Raw genomic sequence first — 21,858 nt, 5'->3', positions numbered from 1 at the left:
CTATCCCAATGGAGAAATGAGCGTTTCCGCTCATTGCAAGGCTTCCTCTGGGAAGCGCTAGATCGCTGTTGTGCAAGTGGTGGGTCCCACCTGCGCAACGGAATTGGCAGGACCCACCGCTTGCACACTTCTAATCAGCGGGGCACAAGAGGATCGGCGGAGGCATAAGTGCCCCCTTGGATTCTGCCCAGGGTAAGGGTTTCTAAAATTACATCTCAACAAAGAACGTCATGTTTGCAAATAAGTGTTTTTATTTTATTTTTTAAATGAAAACAAAATCTGTACAGGGCAAAAATACAAATAACCCAATGCACTTATACACAGTCACTGTATCATTTTGGCTGCATGTTCACATCAAAAGCTCACATCGAAAGCTAGACTCAGTCAGAAATGTATATTGAAAATCTTGCATGCCTGATCCCAGAGTATTATGTCTCTTTCTACAATGTCAGATTTGTAATGTTTTTAACTGAGTTTTATTATTTGTGGGCTAGACCTATATTTATAGCCACTTTATAACTTTACCCATGACAAACGTTGGAGGTGTGGCTTCTGTGAAGTAGGTATTCCACTTTACATCCATGATCCATTGTGGACAGCTGCATATCATCTATGAAAAAATATATTTGCAAAAACCCAGCTTGATTTGATAATAATAAAAAGAAGTGATCAATGATTATTGAAGATCCTATGCTGGTTAAAAATGTCTGCTGCAGGCTTAATCCCATTCATCTTATGCCTGTGAAATACAAAGTCAACAAGGAAGAGATAAGGTTACATGGTTAGATTTTGTGTAAGTATCTTTTGTCTTTGATGTAGTTATGATAGTAAACTGGTTCCATACAGAAGCATACCAAAAATTGTGTTGTTTTTACCTTTTGGGTGGTGAGAGGGCTTCATCAGGGGGCTGCGTGCAGTCCATGGTCTGCAAGTTGCCCACCCTAGAGTAGACCTATTAAAATCTATGGGACAAGGAAAGTTAGTCATGACTAACTTAAATCCCATGGATTTTAATGGGTCTACTTTAAGCATGGCCAAGTGTGCATTCAATCCAATAACATCTTTTAAAAGTAATGGGCTGGATCTGGACTAAGTCAGTTGCACTTCGCCCCCACTGAAATCAATAGGAAATTTCAGTCATGACTAACTTAAAAGTAGGGCTGTGCATTGCTTTGGTGCTGAATCCGAATGTGAATCGGGGTGACTCAGTGTGAACTGAAGCAAATCAGACTGGAACCAAGGTGATCCAAAGCAAAGCAGGTCACTGACAAAGCGCCTCAGTCTGCCTTGGAGATTCGGAGCTCTTCTGATGCCTTCTGAAGCCCAGACAGGCTGTCTGAAAAATCTATCAACTTGAGAAAGATCAGCGAGGGGGGAATGGGAGAGGAGGAGGAAGAAGAACAGGAGCAGGAGGGAGGTAGGTTTGGCAATTGGCAACTCTAGTTGCCAAATTAGGGCTGAATGTAACTCAGCAGTCTCCAATCAGTAACAGTGGTGGACGGGGTTGGTGGGATACTGGATATATTGGTGAGAAAGGCCTGTGTTTCTTCATTGTGTGAGAGAGAGCTGGTGGTGTTACTGGAGAGAGCTCTGAAGTTATTTGGCTACATCTGTGTGTGTGTGTGGGGGGGGGGGTTGGCCTCTTTCCCACCCAGCCAACAAAATGTCTGAAATTCGGCAGGTGTAATCCCCTCTATGGGGGCTGACAGTGAAGCGGATGGTGTCCAAATCAGTCTGAAGCAATGTGGGGCTGGTTTGGAAAGTCCAAAGCGGCATCCAAAGTGAAGCAGGGGGTCCATGCGCAGCCCTACTTAAAAGTCCCACTGGTTTCAATGAGACCTAAGTGTGATGAGTGAAATTTAGACAGAACTCATTCATGAAGAGGAAGACAGAGTACTACAAAAGCTTTCCTGAGCCAGACAAATAGAAGGGAATTAAGAGTAGAGCTGTACAAAGTGTTCTCAAATTTTAATGTTCGGCTTCAAATCTGATTAGCAACCCATGTGATTCAATCTATGCATAGCTGTGTCATTGAGCCAGATATGTCATTGACAAAATCGCATGTCAATAGTTTTAAGCTGTAGTAAGGGCAAACAGAGCCAAGGTCTATGGATGCACAGAAGGTGGAGAATGCTACAAACAAGAGCAGCGTTGACAGAATGCAAATGGGTTCACAACAATGCTGAAATACTATTGAAAGTTGAAGGTGCTTTTCAACACAAACACGAACACACTCGGAGGGAGCAATCCTATGGCCGCTAGACAGCGCCTAGATGGCCAAAGGATATGCCTTTTTCCTGCGCTTCGAGGTCGGTTCCTGGAAAACTGACTTCCCCCCAATTCCACGCTGCCTTGGAGGCAGCGTGGAACAGCCCTGTCTTCTGCGCTCACAAGAGAGACATGGAGGGGCCGAAAAGGGGCATGGGTGGGGTCGTTCTGGGGTGGGGACAGCAGAACTGTCTGTACGACACAATGTGTCGTACAGCAGCCTCCTTCTCTGTTCCAGGCTCCTGTGGCTAGACAGCTGCAATTGGCTGTCTAGCCAAAAAAGCAGGGCAGGGGAAGCACGGAGGGCACGATCCCCTCTGTGCTTCTCCTGCCCTGCTTAGGATAGGTGGTCGCCTCCAAGTTCGGAGGTGGCCACCTATCTCTATAGCATTACACCCTAAATAGCTTTGGTTCATCCCTAATTAAAATATGTCTTGCCACAAATGTATTTTTTTATTACTATTACATTTATATCCTGCCTTTCTTCCTCTTGCAAGGAACCCAAGGCAGCTTACATAGTCCTCCCCCTTCTACATTTTAGCCTCACAACAACCCTGTGAGGTAGGTTGGGCTGAGAGTTAGTGACTGGCCCAAAGTCACCCAGTGAGCTTCATGGCCGAGTGAGGACTAGAACCTGGATCTCCTGAGTCCCAGTCCAACACTCTAAACACTACGCCACACTGGCTCTCATAAATGTATGAGTAGTTCGATTAAGTCAAGGCAGAAAGCAAAGATTGCAAGAACTCCAAGGGTTTGTGACTGTATTCTCCTGATGAAGGTGATGTGGTTTCATTAGGGATGGCGGAGAATTCCACCACGGATCTCGGTGAGGCCGAATGCCAGTGCATTTGGCCCCCCCAAATCCATGGTGGAACGAAGCCCCTGCTCCCCCAACCCATGAAAGGCGCACGAAACGGAGCACTTACCTGCTGTTGTCCGCGTTGACTTGCGAATGGCAGCCGCCCTGTGGCCACCCTTTGCTTCTTCATCATAGCCGTGATAGGCTACATAAATACTTATGTAGCCTATCACAGCAAGCAAAAACACACACACAAAAACGCGTACACAAATGGCGGCGGCTACAGTGGCCGCCATGTGCATTTCCTATTTTTTGCCGTTTTATCCTACGTAAATATTTACGTAGGCTATTACGGTGAAAAAAAAGGGGAACGCAAATAGCATAGTGGGCGCTATTTGCGTTCCTTTTTTTTCGCCCTAATAGCCTATGTAAATATTCACGTAGGATAAAATGGCGAAAAATAGGGAATGCAAATGGCAGCCGCTGTAGCCGCCGCCATTTGCGTGCTCTGTTTTATTTTATTTTTTGCCTGCCGTGATAGGCTACGTAAATACTTACGTAGCCTATCACGGCAGCCTGGCTGGATGCAAATGGCGGCTGCTATGGTGGCCGCCATTTGTGTCCTCAGCAGCCTGTCCATGGCCGGAACTCCGGCTGCGGACAGCCCTGGCCGGCTGCTCCACAGAGCCACTGCGGAGCGGAGCCGGCCAGGCAGGATTACAGGGGGGAGGACCGGATCACCTCCCCCCCCGTCGAGGAGTCCGGGGAGAGGGACAGAGTGCCTCCCCCCTACAGTGGATGCCCCAACCAGAACAAGGTAAGGGATTCGTACATCCCTATGATTTACATTCGTACATCATAGCTATAAGTTTTGATGACTGGATAAAGAATAAGTTTTGAACACAAGAAATTAGAACCTGTTATAATGTCTGGTTTGGCAACATATTAGCAAAGACAATCAGACCTGTTATTTTTTTTGTCATGAAACGATTTTTTAAATAAAGTTTTTAAAAATAAAGCCACTAGTCAGAAATTAAGAGCTGCCATCACATGAGGCTTTTACCGTGTACTCATGGTGCATCACTCACGGAAGTTTGTCACAGAAGATGCCGCTAGACACATTAAATTGACCAGAGTTTAGAAATCCAGCAAATTTTTTAACACAGGGTAGTTGCATGAATCAATCATGTCTAAAATCCAAGATGGCAAATTGGCGGTCCAAAGCCTAGATGCCAACTTTATCTGACCCCAGATTACCAAATTTAGTAGTATTAGGAGAGAAAGGTTATTTGAACTTCAAAGAAACCTACAGCAACGATTAGGGATAGTGACCTGCCCTAATCACTGCTTAAATACCTAGCTTCTCTGACTATCCCTTTATGACCTTCTGTTTGAGCTTCTGGAAACAGCACATTTTATCTGTGCCTAGCACAAAAACTACTGGGCCAAACTGACCGACATTTGGCAGGTGGAATTCCCCTCATGGGGCTGAGAGGGCCCCAAATTTCATGCACTTTTATGGAAAGAGTGAAAAGTTATAAAAAGCAGCAGCTTAACAAATGATTTGCTTTAATTACAGGCAGTTGCTCTAAACTCATTTGGTGTTATAAATTCACTGGAGTTATTATCGCCACAATGGAAAGCCTAGAAATCCAGTGGAGCACCCTTTGGTTGAACTATTTGGGTAAGTGCTCCACAATGTGATGAGTTTAATACGATGGACTTTTATTGCCTCTGATGGATTTTGTCTAAGAATTGTAGAAGGAAGCAGATTGTTTCTCTCCCCAAACACAAACTGCTGGTCTGTACTCTATAGGTAGGCTATGCCATGACCAAATCTGGGTCTCACTGGCAGAACCATAATGATTTTTTTTCTTTTTTTCCATTCTAATTATGACTTTTAAAAAGGGGGAAAAATGGAGGAGACAAAAAGAAAAGAGTGACTAGAAGAAAATGAGGGCTGGAGAAAGACAGAGAGGAAAAGGAAAAACACAAAGGGTGGGGATGTGAGGCGAAGAACACTGAACATATCTGGCAAGATATTGAAAAATGGCTCCCAAGTTGTAGTCTTCGGTTTAAGTAATGTGCCAGGCCTGAGAACATTCATGACGCTGACTATCATGCCCCTGCTGGAGGTATCCTCCTCTGAGAAGGAGCTAGGGTTCCCAGAAACTAGGGATGTATGAAATTGGCCTTACCTGGCTCCGCCGGGTTCCACTGGGGGGGGGAGGCGCTCCGTCCCTCCCCCCAGAATCCTCGCCGGCCAGCTCCGCTCCACGGGGATTGCACGGAGCCGCCAGCCGGCTCCGCCAGCAGCCGGACATCCGGTCGCTGGCTAGCAGGGATGCAAATGGCGGCGGCCATAGCCGCCGCCGTTTGCATCTCTGTTGTCAGCCGTGATAGGCTACGTAAATCTTTACGTAGCCTATCACGTCTGACTTTAAAAAAAACCCGCGCATACGCAAATGGCGGCGGCTATGGCCGCCACCATTTGCGTTCCTTATTTTGGGCTGTCTTAGTCTACGTAAATATTTACGTAGACTAAGACGGCGAAAATAAGGAGAACGCAAATAGCGTAGCGGACGCTATTTGTGTTCCCCCTTATTTTCGCCGTCTTAGTCTACATATTTACGTAGACTAAGATGGCCCAAAATAAGGAACGCAAATGGTGGCGGCTGTAGCCGCCGCCATTTGCGTACGAGCGTTTTTTTAAAAAAGGTCAGACGTGATAGGCTACATAACGATTTACATAGCCTATCACGTCATGTTTTTTTTTTAACCTAGCCACGATAGGCTACGTAAATCTTTACATAGCCTATCACGTCTTTTTTTAAAAAAAACACGAAATGGCAGCGGCGGCGGCCGGTTGGAAGACCAGCTGCTGCCGCCACCGCCGAAGCTGCCACCGGAGCTGCTGCCACCCAGAAAATCCACCCCAGGTAAATATCGTCCTGGGAGGGATCCGCAGGGGGGCAGGGGGTGGCAGGCCATTCCACCACGGAGTTTGGGGGGCCAAATGCACTGGCATTCAGCCTAGGGGTGGACGAAAGTCACTTACCTTTTCTTGCAGCTTGTTCGCAGTGGGGGGGAGCGCTTCGCTGCTCCCCCCGCGAAGTTCAGGCCAGGGGGGGGAGGCTTCCCACCTCGCCCGGCCAAAATTCAGGCCGGGGGGGAGGCTTCCCGCCTCGCCCGGCCGAAATTCAGGCCGGGGAGGAGGCTTCCCGCCTCGCCCGGCCGCGAACACGAAAGTTAAAAAAAAAAAAAGTCCCCTGATAGGCTACGTGACGATTCATGTAGCCTATCATGGCTAGATCTGGAAAGTCAGCCATTATAGGCTACGTGAATCGTCACGTAGCCTATCACGGGTGACTTAAAAAAAAAAAAAGCACGTACGCGAATGGCGGCCCCCATAGGGAGCCGCCATTCGCGTTCCTTATTTAGTTGCTGTAGTCTATGTAAATGTTTACGTAGACTACAGTGACCAAATAAGGAACGGGAATGGCGGCTCCCTATGGGGGCCGCCATTATCCGTACACACTTTTTTTTTTTTAAAGTCACCCGTGATAGGCTACGTGACGATTCACGTAGCCTATCACGGCTGACTTTGCAAATCTAGCCGTGATAGGCTACGTTAATCGTCACGTAGCCTATCAGGGGACTTTTTTTTTTTTCTTTGATTGCAATGGCGGGGGCGGCAGCCGGTCGAAAGACCGGCTGCCGCTCCCGCCCCGCTCAAACACCGGACGAACCGCCAGCCGGACCCGCCGCCGGGAGGGACATTCAGGGAAGGTGAGTTCCGTCCCGGGGGGGGTGCGGGTGCGGGGGGGGTGCGGAGGATTTCTCCCCAAAACTTGTTCGGGGGGCCGAACACGTTGGCGCTCGGCCCCCCGAAGTTTTGGGGAGAAATTCTCCGCCATCCCTAATTCAGCCTCACTGAGATCCATGGCGGAATTCTCTGCCATCCCTACCAGAAACAGACAATGCCAAACAGCCACCCATGTCTCGAGATCTGGGGGAGCCTGGGCTAGGGATGTTGGAGACTTCCGCCACCGACTCCATTGAGGCCGGATTCTTTAGACCCCCGGAGTCCGTGGTGGAACAGAGCAATCCCCCCCCCACAGAATCCCCCCGGGACGGAGCCTACCTGGCGGTGAATGCAGTAGCGGCTCCGGCTCATCTTCCAGCCGCTGCTGGGCTGCTCTGGCCAGAAATGGCAACCATCGTAGCAGCCACCATTTGCATGGCTGCCTTTTGCCGTGATAGGCTACGTAAATACTTATGTAGCCTATCACGGCTTGGCAGGGACGCAAATGGCGGCTGGTGTAGCGGCTGCCATTTGTGGCCGCAGCAGCCCGGCAGTGGTCAGAAGTCCAGCTGCGGCTAGCCCCAGCCGGCGGCTCCACGAAGTTGCTGCGGAGCGGAGCCGGCTGGGGAGGATTCTGGGGGGAGGGACGGAGTGCCTACCCCCCCCACGGATGGCCTGGAATGGAGTCAGGTAAGGGATTCGTACATCCCTAGCCTGGGCCCTCAGGGCAGATCACTACTAGGCTGCCCCCTGCAAGAGGAGGGGTGTTCCACGTCTGAGGTGGAGGCTGGGTGACCAGTTAGCCCCCGAGAGTGTTGACGCCTGAACAGGCAGGCCAATAGACTTCCTTTGAGAAGGAGGGCTCGATTTCAAAGAGGACTCTTCAGGAAGAAAGGACTCCTCAGGATCATGGCCCTCCTCTTGAGTACAACTTTTACCAGAGGGCCTCATTGCACTGTAGCTGAGCTCTGGGTGGGGCTCAGGAAGCTCTGGCTTCAGCTTTCAGTCTGAACCTAGCCAGTGCTGATCAACATTGTTCTGTCAACTCCAGTGTCATGTACCTTGTTTTCCAGGCCTTGCCTTGTGATTGATCCTCTGTGCTACTGACTCCTGCTTGGCTCTGCTTCTGGACTATGAATTGTATCTGACCACTTCACTGTGCTTTGACCTTAGCTTGGATCTTGACTACTCCTGTCTTAGTCTGATCCCAGACTGGACTGAAACCTCGTGCTTGACCATCTCCCTGCCTCGTTGCCTTCCTTGTGGACTGCCCCCTCAATTTCCTCCAGTGCTCAGTCTGATTCAGCCATAGCTGGACATGGACGCAGACCCAGACAATCTCAAAGACAGCCATACCTTTTTGATGCACGTGACTTTCTAAAGGTTAAGAAAAATCTCAGCATATGCGTGTGGTTTAACGGCACTATACGTACATCTTGGGTATTCCAAGTTGCCTTCTATACATGGTGCAACAAATGGAGGGGAGGCTGGATGTTTCCGATAGCCCTCTTGACAGTAAAATTCTATTTGATCTCCAGATTCTGAATACAGTTTATCACCATATGCCCACCTCAGCCGTATATTGTTACGTTTCATATCTGCTTCAGTTGCTGTACAAGGTGCTGCAGAAAGGCACAAATCAATTAATATTTTAGAGATTAATTTGACCCCGAGGACTTCATTTGACAAAAAGACTTAATCAGTTAGGTATGGAAAGCTTAGGATGTAATAGGCTCAAGCTGTTGACCTCCTCAAGCTCAAGCTGTTGAGGAGGTCGATGTCTTTTCTTTTCTACCCATAATTTTCCCTTTTCTCTCTCTGAACTGAGAGCTTCACATTCCATGTCTCAACCACAGACTTAATTTACAGACTCACACGGTCTGCCCAGCTCAAGTGTGTTTCACCCAGGGGCAATTTCTAGGGGCCTGGGGAACAGAAACCAATGCGCCTTTATCCCTCCAGCACTAGGGATGTACGAAAGTTCCGCCATGAATCTCGGGGAGGCCGAATGCCAGTGCATTCGGCCCCCCAAAATCGGTGGCGGAACGGTCTACCACCCCCCCTCTGGGACAGGACTTACCTTGGGCAGATCTTCCTGGCGGCGGCGGCTCCGGCGGCAGTTTGGCGGCAGTTCGGCGGTGGCAGCTGCCGGTCTTCCGACCGGCTGCCGCCACCACCATTTCCAATTAAAAAAAAAACAAGAACAAAAAAACGTGATAGACTACGTAAAGATTTACGTAGCCTATCACGGCTAGATTTTTAAAAAACACCGTGATAGGCTACGTAAATGTTTACATAGCCTATCATGGCTGATTTAAAAGAAAAGAAAAACACACGTGTACGCAAATGGCGGCGCCCATGGGCGCTGCCATTTGTGTTCCTTATTTTGGCATGTCTTAGTCTACGTAAACATTTACGTAGACTAAGACGGCAAAAATAAGGGGAATGCAAATAGCATAGCGTCTGCTACAAAAATAAGGGGAACGCTAGGGATGGCGGAGAATTTCTCCCCGAAACTTCGGGGGGCCGAGCGCCAATGTGTTCGGCCCCCCGAACAAGTTTCGGGGAGAAATTCTCCACACGCACCCCCTCACCCCACACCCCCCTGGGACGGGACTTACCTTTCGTGAATGTCCCTCCCGGCGGCAGGTCTGGCCGGCGGTTCGGCGGGTGTTCGTGCGGGGTGGGAGCGGCAGCCAATCTTTCGACCGGCTGCCGCCCCCGCCATTCCAATAAAAGAAAAAAAAACGCCCCCGTGATAGGCTACGTGACGATTAACGTAGCCTATCACCGCTAGATTTGCAAAGTCAGCTGTGATAGGCTACGTAAATCGTCACGTAGCCTATCATGGGTGACTTTAAAAAAAAAAAAAAAGCACGTACGGATAATGGCGGCCCCCATAGGGAGCCGCCATTCCCGTTCCTTATTTGGTCGCTGTAGTCTAAGTAAAGATTTACGTAGACTACGGCGAAAATAAGGGCAATGCTATTACCTTTACGTACAAATCTTTAGGTAGACTAAAAAACCTAAAAATGTAGACTAAAAGTTTTTAGGTAGACTAAAAAACCTAAAAAAAGCGTACGCGCTTTTTTTTTTTTAAAGTCACCCGTGATAGGCTACATGACGATTAACGTAGCCTATCACGGCTGACTTTGCAGATCTAGCCGTGATAGGCTACGTTAATTGTCACGTAGCCTATCACAGGGGCGTTTTTTTTTTTAAAAAAAACAAACTTTGGAGTTCGCGGCCGGGCGAGGCGGGAAGCCTCCTCCCCGGCCTGAATTTCGGCCGGGCGAGGCGGGAAGCCTCCCCCCCGGCCTGAATTTTGGCTGGGCGAGGCGGGAAGCCTCCCCCCCGGCCCGAACTTCGCGGGGGGAGCAGTGAAGTGCCTCCCCCCCACCGCGAACAAGCTTCGACGACAGGTAAGTGACTTTCGTCCACCCCTAGGGAACGCAATTATGTGCTTTTTTTTTCTTTTAAATCAGCCGTGATAGGCTACGTAAACATTTACTTAGCCTATCACGGCTGACTGCAGGGACACAAACGGCGGCAGCTACGGCCACCGCCATTTGCGTCTCTGCTAGCCAGTGGCCGGATGTCCCTGACGGAGGGAATCCCTGCGGAGCGGCCGGCTAGAATTTCGGGGGGAGGGATGGAGCGCCTCCCCCCCACGAATGTCACCCTTCAAAAAGGTAAGTGACTTTCGTACTTCCCTATCCAGCACCAGTGAAATTGCTGCTGCCAAAACACCAAACTGGCTGTTGAGATGTGGTGGCATGAGGGCAGGAAAAAAGCCACTGTTTACTTTTCAGATAAGGTGTTTGGAGAGAGTGTGCCTTGTTTTAAAGGAAAAATGCAGCTCTGAGGCTGCCCTATGAAATTCAGCAGCACATTTGGTGGCATGGGGGGGGTACATGGGGCCTACAGGTTGTGTGTTGCCAACCCCTGCTTTAGTCAGTTCTCTCAATAGATAGATAGGTAGGTAGGTAGGTAGGTAGATACACACACACACACACACTTATAAATTTAGCTACAGTCATAATTCAGTAAGTCCTGGGACCTCACAGGTATTTGTCAGGCCATTGCTTGTTTCTTCGTAATGCTTTAATTTACAAGCATATACTCCCGCTTACCTAAAGTGTTTCCCAAGCACGGAGAAAACTCTGCCTTGTTTCTGGGTATACCTCAATAGCATCCAAACAGATAGACACTCAACACTCGAGTTTGCTAGTAGAGGAAACGCTGATGATCGTGCCCCTTGACTTGTGGTTTAGGCCATGTAGCAGTAAGAAGGGGAATCTGGCTCCAGGACAGGGTCGCTGATCTCAATTAAATTTAGGAAGATTGCTTTTTATATTCTAGGCTGGAATGTGAACACTGAGAACCTCGGAGCTCCCTCTCCCTGCACTCATGTCCCTGAGGGAACCACTGACTGATGCCACAGGATGTTCAGCAACACTACCGCTGCTTACAGGAAGAGGAAATCCATGGAATGATCATTTGGTTGCTGTGATGAAGTGGAAAGTAATTTGGCTGGGGAAAAGGGTTTGTGCAGAACAAGAGCTCTTGCACAGCTCTCCTGGGATTTGCCACAGGGCATGACCTTCAGTGGCAGCTGCCTCACCTTGCCCTATGGTAGGGCAGCTTCTGGCTCCCCCAAACGCAGGAATGAACAGTTCATAATAATCCAACACCATGTAAAATCATCTCAGCTGACATCACAACCATGACATAAACCTCAACTTCATGCATTTCTAGATTTACAACATTCTTCAATAGAATACAAAGTGTTACAGCTGCTTCTTATACCTATGCATCTTGGTATATCTGTCCAATGACCGTATTCACAACGTACTATTGGAGATCCTTCCAATCTATAGAAACTTTGGCATTGATATCGCACTGATTCGCCGGGCATATATTCTGATTTGGGGATGTTCAAGATATCCCCATTTTCCATAGGAGGTGGCCGACCACATTTTCCTGCAGGATCTATAGTGATGCATTGAATTAGAGAAAGAAACGATTTGATGACACCTGGTATGATTTCAGTTATTTTAGTGCTCACACATATGTCTGTAAGATAATTCAACTTCATACAATAGGAAGATAAGTTTCCAAAGTTTGAAAAATCTTTCTTTTATCAAACAAAAACAATTTGTTTGTTTAATGAGCTATGTGTAACTGATGGACTTTTGCATGGATGGGATCTCATGGAGGGGGGTGGGAGTGGGGCAAACTTTTGCTCATCTGTTTACTATCAGTATTTTTGCTATTTTCAGCTTTTGAAAAGTCCTATCAGTACCTAGCAGAGTCTAGTTTTTAACAATAGCTTCTGGAGAAGCTTAGAATTGAAGGTCTTTATCCTTACACACCTCTGTCCATTCTTCAATTTTGCCCCTAATGCCTGGAACCCTTGCCCAGAACTTCCATGAAGCCTTTGACTTCCATCTATGGCCAGGCTGAATAGTCCTTTCAGCGTATTTTGGCACTTTTGTGGGGACGATGGAAAAGGGTGGGGAAGGCAGTAATCTCAGCAGGGTGGAAAAATGCTCCAGTTCTTAAGGGCACTTTTGAGGGAGTGGGGCTTACGGTTTTAGCAGTTCAGGAGTCACGGATAGTGGCCTTGCTTTGCTTTTAAGACTGCTTTCCTGTTTGAACAGTTGTTCCAGCTGTGCAAAAATGGTACCAGTGATCTCAATCTGCTGGCATTTCACCTGGAATGCATCTAAGAAAGGGTGCTACAACACAACATAACATCCTTTAAAATATTTAAAAATATGAACCTCAAATACCTATGCATCTTGGTACTTCCGACCATTGTTTGTTCCAACACGTGACTGTAGAAGATCCATAAAGTCTGTATGGATGGTGACAGGAATACGTCACCGTATCAAGATGCAAATACCTCTGCTTTGTAAGACCAGAAATCTGACCATTAGGAACTTGAGGCGGAGGAGGACATGTTGCAACTGAAATAGTAGATCGAACGACATTGGAAAGACATCCTGAAAATGCACTTCCCCCCCAAAGCAATATCCATCAATTTGGGTTGTGTGCACAAAGTAGATTTGCCTCAGAACCTGCCTCGTTCGGTTTGCATAGGCAGCTCCCTCAGCCTGAAACCTTAGTGCCACCCCACAACTTCACTGAATATGCAGCATGCAGCTGATCCTCACTTTATGTTTTACCTCCAAGTAATCCAGATCAAGACTGCTGCATGCTGGTAGGAAGGGTTTACAATTTCTCATCCAGCTTCTCCCCTGCCCCCAATATTTCCTTGCCATCCCCCCCCCCCGACTAAACATCCCACTCTGCTTGCAATTCATCTTCGATCCTAGGTACAGCTTCGCTGCATCTTTTACTGAAGCCTTCGAAATCCTCCCGGTTGACTACAGTGAAATCTCTACAATGCCTATCATCCCCTGTGGGATCTCCAGGCCAACAACAGATCCCCCCCCATCCTGCTGCTGCTGCCTCCTGTGCCTGCCTCCTTTTCCGAAGGGGTGTGATATCCACTGGAAGCAAGCAGGGGACGCCACAGTGGCGCCTACTGGCGCCAGCAGACACGGGGGAAGGTGGCCCTGCTCTTCCGTCACCCCCCAGCAGTAATGGCAGCACTAGTCCAGCCTGCGGTGAGGGATGTGTGTTGGGTTCTGAGGGCAGACGAACCAACGTTGCCCTCTCTGCTGCCTCTCCCACTTCCAGAAACTGCCTCGGGGACAACACAACCTTCGCCATCCTCCTCCTTCATCCTTCAAAGGCTGGATGGACGACACTTCATCGAACTACGTGGAAGTATGTCCAAGATGACTGTGATTGGTCCACACTGCAACACTGCATGTGTGTTATGCAACTATATCTATATCTATCTATATATGCATGTGTGTGTGTGTCACACAACACACACAGCAAAGAACACAGACATAGGCAGACACAGACTATACTATATCCGCAGACCTGAAATAGCAGTGAAATGATCCAAAATGTTACTAGGGCAGGGATGGGGAGGCTTGGGAATGGGGGGTAGCAACTTTGACCAGAGTCAGGGCAGCCACAAACAAGAGCAATGGTAAACACACCCATACACACACACACACACACACACACACACACGTTACAAGGGATCGGATTTTAGGAGAGGCTCAGTCTGGGCTGGAACAAGGAAAGGTCACACAAGCAAAACACAACCACCAGCTCCACTGATCTTTCTGACCCGCCACCCACAAGGTGGTGCTGTGGCACCATTCCATGGTGCCTTTGCTGCCCCTTCCTGCCTTCACTAAAGCCGTCACCCCGAGTGGTGCTTCTGAGTAGGAGCTGCTCGGCTCCCACCCTTAGCAGTTGTTGGCTCAACGTTGGGCGAGGCACTCTGGGGGATCTAGAGGGGCACCTGCCTGCTGTGAATGCAGAGCTGCTCCAAGACATTGTGCCACTGAGGTGAAGGACAAGATGGGGCCCCTCCCTCCATGCAACAGAAAGAATCTGACTGGGCTGGCAGCTGAATTTTTCTTCACACTCCTGATGAGGCAATACCCTCCATCATACATTTAGGGTTTTATCTGATGGTTTTGAGTGGAGCCCATGTAAGAAATCATGCAGCTCCATGATGAGCCATTTTTTTCTTTACTAGTGGCATTTACCTCTTTCATGTTTTGTAACTTGCCATAACACCATGACAGCCATTTTGAGGTGGCACCTGCAACCTTGGCTTGTAGGAGGCAAACTAGAATGTACACCAGCCTTGCCCAAACTGGCACCCCCTAGATATGTAGAACTACAACTACAATTCCCATCACACCCACCAGGGAGCACTAGATGGGAATGACAGGTGTTGTAGTCCAACACATCTGGAGGACACCAGGTTGGGAAAGGTGGATGGACATAATCAATTATTTCATCTTATGTAATCAACAGATATCTAGGTAAACATGCATACTCCATGGTCTGTAACTGGGATTCCCAAATGGTGTGCAGTGGCTAGGGATGTACGAAAGTTCCGCCACGAATCTCGGGGAGGCTGAATGCCAGCGCATTCGGCCCCCTGAAATCGGTGGTGGAACGGTGTGTCCCCCCCGGGACGGGACTTACCTTGGGCGGATCTTCCTGGCGGCTGTAGCGGCGGCGGTGCGGCGGCGGCGGTGCGGCAGCGGTGCGGCGGCAGCAGCCGCTCTTCCAATCGGCTGCCGCCGCCGCCATTTCCAGTTAAAAAAAAAATCAAAAAAAAAACTGATAGGCTATATAAAGATTTATGTAGCCTATAACAGCTAGATTTTTAAAAAACACCATGGTAGGCACGTAAAGGTTTACATAGCCTATCACGGCTGATTTAAAAGGGGAAAAAAAGCGCGTACGCAAATGGCGGCGCCCATGGGCGCCACCATTTGCGTTCCTTATTTTGGCACGTCTTAGTCTATGTAAACATTTACGTAGACTAAGACGTGCCAAAATAAGGAACACAAATGGTAGCGCCCATGGGCAGCGCCATTTGTGTATGCACGTTTTTTTTCTTTTAAATCAGCCGTGTTAGGCTATGTAAACATTTACGTAGCCTATCACGGCTGAGTGCGGGGACGCAAACGGCGGCGGCTACGGCCACCGCCATTTGCGTCCCTGCTAGCCAGTGGCCAGATGTCCGGCTGCTGGCGGAGCCGGCCGGCAGCTCCGCAGAATCCCTGCGGAGTGGAGCCAGCTCGCCAGAATTTCAGGGGGGAGGGACGGAGCGCCTCCCCCCCACCCACGAATGTCACCCTTCGAAAAGGCAAGTGACTTTCGTACATTCCTAGCAGTGGCACACCAGTATCCTGCAGGAAAATAGTTTTCATATTGCAGGAAATAAGTCAATTTAAACATCAAAGCCCAAAATAGTACACACACACACACACACACAGAGAAAGGGGGAGGGAGGGAGGGAAGGAGAGGAGGCTGCCAACTGCGGTTTTGCATAACAAATTGCTCTGACCTTCGCCCCATCTACATGGCACCGCTTTGACCCCCCCACACCCTGCCACAACTGCGTAGCTGTGCGGCTTGTAATCAGCATGCCCTGTGATACACTTGCAATTAGGGATGTTGAGAATTCCACCACGGACTCCAGGGAGGCCGAATGCCAGCACATTCGGCCTCCCAGAATCCATGGCGGAACGATGGATTCACCACCCCGCAAAATGGGCCCGGAACGGAGCCAACCTTGATCGGCCGTTCCGGTGCTCCTCGAATGGCGGCCACATCTGCGGCCACCATTCGCGTCTTTCGAATGGCCGTAATAGGCTATGTATTTACGTAGCTACGTATTTACGCCTATCACGGCTAATGCAGGGAAGCCATTTGCGTCCCTGCGGAGGCCGTGATAGGCTAGGTAAATATATATGTAGCCTATCACGGCAATAAGAAGGAACGCAAATGGCGGCCACCGTAGCTGCCATTTGCGTCCATGTCTTCAGCCGTGATAGCCTACATATATATATATACGTAGCCTATCACGGCAATAGGAAGGAACGCTAATGGTGGCCGCCATAGCCGCCATTTCCATCCGTGTCTTTAGCCATGATAGACTACGTAAATATTTACGTAGCCTATCACGGGCTACCATCGGGACACAAATGGCATCCCCTACACAGGACGCCATATGCATCCGCACCAGCCCGGCAGCGGCTTGAGGCCCCACTGCGGGTTCGCCCAGCCAGTGGCTCCACGGCCTGGCCATGGAGAGGAGCCGGCTGGACAGGATTCCAGGGGGGAGGAACGGATCACTTCCTCCTGTAGAGGATTCCGGGGGGAGGAACAGATCGCCTCCCCCCCCCGCGGAACCTGGCAGAGCCAGGTAAGCGGGGTTTCGTTAGGGATGTACGAAAGCCACTTACCTTTTTGTGGATCTGATTCGTGGGGGGGGGAGGCACTCCATCCCTCCCTCCGGAATCCTCGATGATCTGGCGATCTGGTTCTTTCCCCCCAGAATCCTGCCTGGCTGGCTCCACTTCGTGGCAGCTCCATGGAGCAGCCGGCCAGGGCCGTCCGCAACCGGAGTTCCGGCCGCAGACAGGCTTCTGCGGACACAAATGGCGACCGCCATAGCGGCCGCCATTTGCACCCACAGCCTATCACCCACAGGCTGCTGTGATAGGCTATGTAAGTATTTACGTAGACTATCAGGGCAAGCAAACAAAATAGTCTACTATTAGCGACTAGCTATGAGCAGCAGAGTACCTATGCCCTAAGTTGGAACAGTTGGTCCCCGTTTCAAGGAGAATCACTGGCAGACCCTGAACTTATGGGCTAGGGAGTGTCCCTCCCCTTTTCCCTTGGATCCTCTGGGTGCAACCGTTGCTTGTGTGCCAACTGGGCACTACGCCTCCTTTCCACACCCTCCATTTCCACTGACGCTCCCTGCGTCAGTGTTGCACGTCCAGCAAGCCCTCTTCCCGCGCTCTCTCAAACCAGACAGTAACCCTAAGATATGGTTGCTAGGCAAACCACTAGCAACCAATCAAATGTAACATGCTGGCTGAGGAATGCAAGCTTAGGGATGTCAGAGAATTCCGCCACGGATCTCGGTGAGGCAGAATGCCAGTGCATTCGGCCCCCCGAACTCCATGGCAGAACGGCCTGCCACCCCCCCGCCCCTCCACGGATCCCCCCCGGGACAAGACTTACCTGGGGCGGATCTTCCGGCCGGCGGCAGCTCCGGAGGCGGCTGGTCTTCCGACCGGCTGCCGCTGCCGCCATTTGCAGTCTTGTAAAAAAAAAAAAAGATGTGATAGGCTACGTAAAGATTTACGTAGCCTATCATGGCTGGGTTTTAAAAAAAAACTGCGTACGCAAATGGCGGCGGCTATGGCCGCCGCCATTTGCGTTCCTTATTTTTGGCCGTCTTAGTCTACGTAAATATTTACGTAGACTATGATGGTGAAAATAAAGGGGAAAGCAAATAGCGTAGGGGGAGCTATTTGCGTCCCTTTTTGATTCCCCGTTTTAGCCTACATAAATATTTACATAGGCTAAAACAGGGAATCAAAAAGGCACGCAAATAGCACCCACTACGCTATTTGTGTTCCCCTTTATTTTCGCCGTCATAGTGTACGTAAATATTTACGTAGATTAAGATGGCCAAAAATAAAGAATGCAAATGGCGGCGGCCATAGCTGCCGCCATTTGCGTACGCGGTTTTGTTTTGTTTGTTCCCCCAGAGCCCTCCGCGGCCAGAAATCTGGCTGCAGACAGCTCTGGCCTGGCTGGGCCTGGCCGGCTGCTCCGTGGAGCTGCCGCGGAGCACAGCCGGCCGTGGAGGATTCCGGGGGGGAGGAACGGATCACCTCCCCGCCCGTCGAGGATTCCGGGGGGAGGGACAGAACGCCTCCCCCCCACCATCAACATAATCCGTGGAAAGCTAAGTGACTTTTGTACATCCCTATCAAGCTAAGTGATAAAACTAGCATGGGTGTTGCCCAGGGTTGACTCTGCTTTTGAGCATGAGCTCCTCTGTCGAACTGTTTGTAAACAATAAAATCGAGTTAGACCCAGCCTGAAGTTGACTCTCCTCTTTGGGGCAAATGGGACTAGCCTCCAGAGGGCGAAACTAGCATTTTGTGCAACAATCTGGCAAGCAGTCAGGAGTCCCCTCGGACCACCCCGGGGTCAAACGACAGGACCGGCGAAGGTGCCTGCGGGGCACGGCAGACCGCCTTGGAGGCCTGCCACGGCACCAGAGAACAGGGGCCGAGACACCTGGGAGGTTAAAGGCGTGGACTCCATTGACTGAATCAACCAGGCTGAATGGGTCCAAAGGGATGGCACCAGGGTGCTGGGTGGAGTAAGTACTTGATTTCCCTTGTGTCTTTCTGTTTGAGTTGCCTTCGGAGCGTCTGAGGTTTATCAGGCTCCATGTATGGTTTTAAATAGAGGTAGGCACAATGGGGTTGAGTAGCTCCCATTAAGAAAACTCTGCAACCCCACTGGAATGCCTGCTCAGGAACTTTAGGAAGTTCAAAAGAGATTTTAGAATTAAGATGGCCAAGGGTAAATTGACCTTCTTTTGCCAACTGGACTGGCCAGCATTTAGAATTAGTTGGCCAGACATAGGATCCTTCGATGTAAATCTTATAAATGCTGTATATAAAAATGTGGTGAATAATGGGCAATAATGGGATCAATTCCCCTATATTGATTGTTGGTTGAATTAGTACGGAAAGAATCCCCCTTAGTTACAGAAGTGTAAATGTATAAATATGTTACTGGCAAAGGACCACAGGGGCAAGAGACCCCGTGTGCTGTCTGAATCAAGTAGTGAGATAGATTTGCCTCAGGGAAAGTGAGGTTATCAGCATTTGAATGAGTGCCAACCAAAATCCACTGAAGGCGAGAAAAGGTTGAATATAAAGTTCAATATTGTAAAGTCATGATGGTATGCTCCGAGGTAAAGCCCAAAGCCCCTGTTCTCCCCAATTCAAGCCCCATGGAAGGAGCTTGAAGATTGGAAGACCCTGCCCAAGGTGCCCTGAACTCCCCCCCCCCGTCTTATTCGGTCTGTTAGGCTGGGAGGAGAGGTTGTTGGGGGAGGGAGGGGGCCCTCCAGAGAGTTTGTCTGTCACCATATCCACGTTTGTTAGAAGAAGCAAAAGCAGTTGAAAAAGTTGCAACTTCTGAAGAAAGAGATTTGTTTGAAGTCTTAAAAGACTGTGGCAAAATCAAGAAACAAAGACAGAGCAAGTTCTTAAAATATCAGAGTCTGTGTGAGCTTATCTCTGTCAGCCTGCTCAGAGCAGAGCCAAGGGGGAGTTACATAACCCCCCTTGCCGCGGCTGGTTTAGCCTTAGCAAGCAGAGAGGCTGGAAGGTGTCTGTGAGGACCTGACAAAAGGGTGAGATTTGCAAAAAAATAAGAAAAGCATCACAGCTGGAAAGCTGAGCAGCACTGCTCTGTTCTTATCTGTGAAGGAATCTAGAAGAGGTGTAAGGTTATGGGGGCCCATTTGAACTGATGAAGAGACAGAGAGCTTTTGTTAAAAACATCCCGTCTTTATGGCCCAAAGCCTTCTTTGTTTAGATCTAGGGATGTACGAAAGTGACTTACCTTTCGCGGATTATGGTGATGGTGTGGGGGGGAGGTGTTCCGTCCCTCCCCCGGAATCCTTGACGGGGGGGAGGCGATCCGTTCCTCCCCCCCGGAATCCTCGATGGCCGGCTATGCTCCGCGACAGCTCTGCGGAGCAGCCAGCTAGGCCCAGCCAGGCCAGAGCCATCCACAGCCGGATTTCTGGCTGCAGAGGGCTCTGGGAAAACAAAAACAAAAAACCCGCATACGCAAATGGTGGCGGCTATGGCCGCCGCCATTTGCGTTCCTTATTTTTCACCGTCTGAATCTACGTTAATGTTTACGTAGACTATGACGGCAAAAAAAAGTGGAATGCAAATAGCGTAGTGGGCACTATTTGTGTCCTTTTTTGATTCCCCATTTAAGCCTACGTAATTCTTTATGTAGGCAAAAACGGGGAATCAAAAAGGGATGCAAATAGCGCCCGCTACGCTATTTGCATTTTTGCCGTCATAGCCTACGTAAATATTTACGTAGACTAAGACGGTGAAAAATACGGAACGCAAATGGCGGCGGCCATAGCCACCGCCATTTGCGTACGCGGGTTTGTTTTTTTAAACCCACCCAGCTATGATAGGCTACGTAAAGATTTACGTAGCCTATCACGTTGTTGTTGTTGTTGTTTTAAACCTAGCCATGATGGGCTATGTAAATCTTTATGTAGCCTATCACGTCACGTCTTTTTTTTTTTTTTTTAAAAAGACTGCAAATGGCGGCGGCGGCAGCCCAGAAGATCCGCCCCAAGTAAGTCTCATCCCAGGGGGGATCCACAGGGGGGCAGGGGGGTGGCTGGCCATTCCGCCATGGATTTCAGGGGGCCGAATGCACTGGCATTCAGCCTCACCAAGATCCGTGAAGGAAGTCTCTGCCATCCCTAGATCTATCATTGTTCAGACTTTTGAGAGGCACTCTGCACATGGACTGGAACTTTGGACAGTTAAAGACTCGCCGTGAAAAGTACTGTGAGGCTCGTCATAGACTTAAACTCCTGTTGTTGTAGATTGTGTGTTTGTTTGTTTGTTTGTGTAGTGTACAGTTTGATTTGTGATTTCAACACTCAGATAAAAAGCTGCATTTGACTGAAAGAACTAGGCATATTTAGCCTTGAGAAGAGAAGACTGAGGGGAGATCTGAAAGTGCTCTTCAAGGACTTGAAAGGTTGTCACAGAGAGGAAGATTACGTAAAGATTACGTAGACTACGGCGAAAATAAGGGCAACGCTATTTGCGTTGCCCTTATTTTCGCCGTAGTCTACGTAAAGATTTACGTAGACTACAGCGACCAAATAAGGAACGCGAATGGCAGCTCCCTATGGGGGCCACCATTTGTGTACGCGCTTTTTTTTTTTTTTAAGTCACCCGTGATAGGCTACGTGACGATTGACGTAGCCTGTCACGGCTGACTTTGCAGATCTAGCCGTGATAGGCTACGTTAATCGTCACGTAGCCTATCACGGGGTCGTTTTTTGTTTTTTGTTTTAACTTTTAATTTCGCGGCCGGGCGAGGTGAGGCGCCTCCTCCCCGGCCTGAATTTCGGCCAGGCGAGGTGGGAAGCCTCCCCCCCAGCCTGAATTTCGGCCAGGCGAGGCGGGAAGCCTCCCCCCCCAGCCTGAACTTTGGGGGGAGAGCAGCGAAGCGCCTCCCTCCCACCGCAAAAAGCTGCAAGACCAGGTAAGTGACTTTCGTGCACCCCTACCTTGTGGATTGGTTGTCCGGGCTCAGAGGTGGAGGTCCTGCACTGCAGTGGTTCTGCTCCTATCTAGTTGGCTGATTCCAGGAGGTGATGCTCTAGGATTATTGCTTGGTGCCCTGGCAGCTATGCTATGGAGTTCCCCAGGGCTCTATTTCATCCCTATGCTGTTCATCATCTACATGAAACCCCTGGCACGGGATGTTT

At 49.5% G+C, this 21,858-nt stretch overlaps 1 protein-coding gene across 2 annotated transcripts in view; it reads right to left on the bottom strand.

Moving 5' to 3' along the window:
* Positions 1-227: 227 nt before the first annotated feature.
* LOC146347831 (complement factor H-like) overlaps positions 228-21,858 on the bottom strand; it is a 102,554-nt gene continuing 80,923 nt past the window's right edge. Inside the window, exons 19-22 of one of the 2 annotated variants that reach the window (XM_084851471.1) lie at positions 12,668-12,844; positions 11,682-11,864; positions 8,306-8,494; positions 228-739 (exon numbers count right to left, since the gene is read on the bottom strand). In XM_084851471.1, the coding sequence (XP_084707597.1) occupies positions 729-739; positions 8,306-8,494; positions 11,682-11,864; positions 12,668-12,844 (560 nt within the window). In that variant the 3' untranslated portion in view covers positions 228-728. The remainder of the gene's footprint in view (positions 740-8,305; positions 8,495-11,681; positions 11,865-12,667; positions 12,845-21,858) is intronic. The other variant, XM_084851473.1, reaches the window with a different exon arrangement.

This window comes from Heloderma suspectum, chromosome 4 (genome assembly GCF_057233095.1).
Source record: "Heloderma suspectum isolate Gila_16-S chromosome 4, 16-S_ref, whole genome shotgun sequence".
Lineage (NCBI taxonomy): Eukaryota > Metazoa > Chordata > Lepidosauria > Squamata > Helodermatidae > Heloderma > Heloderma suspectum.
The sequence above is the reverse complement of the archived record's forward strand: the minus strand, read 5'-3'. Positions and strand labels throughout refer to the sequence as shown.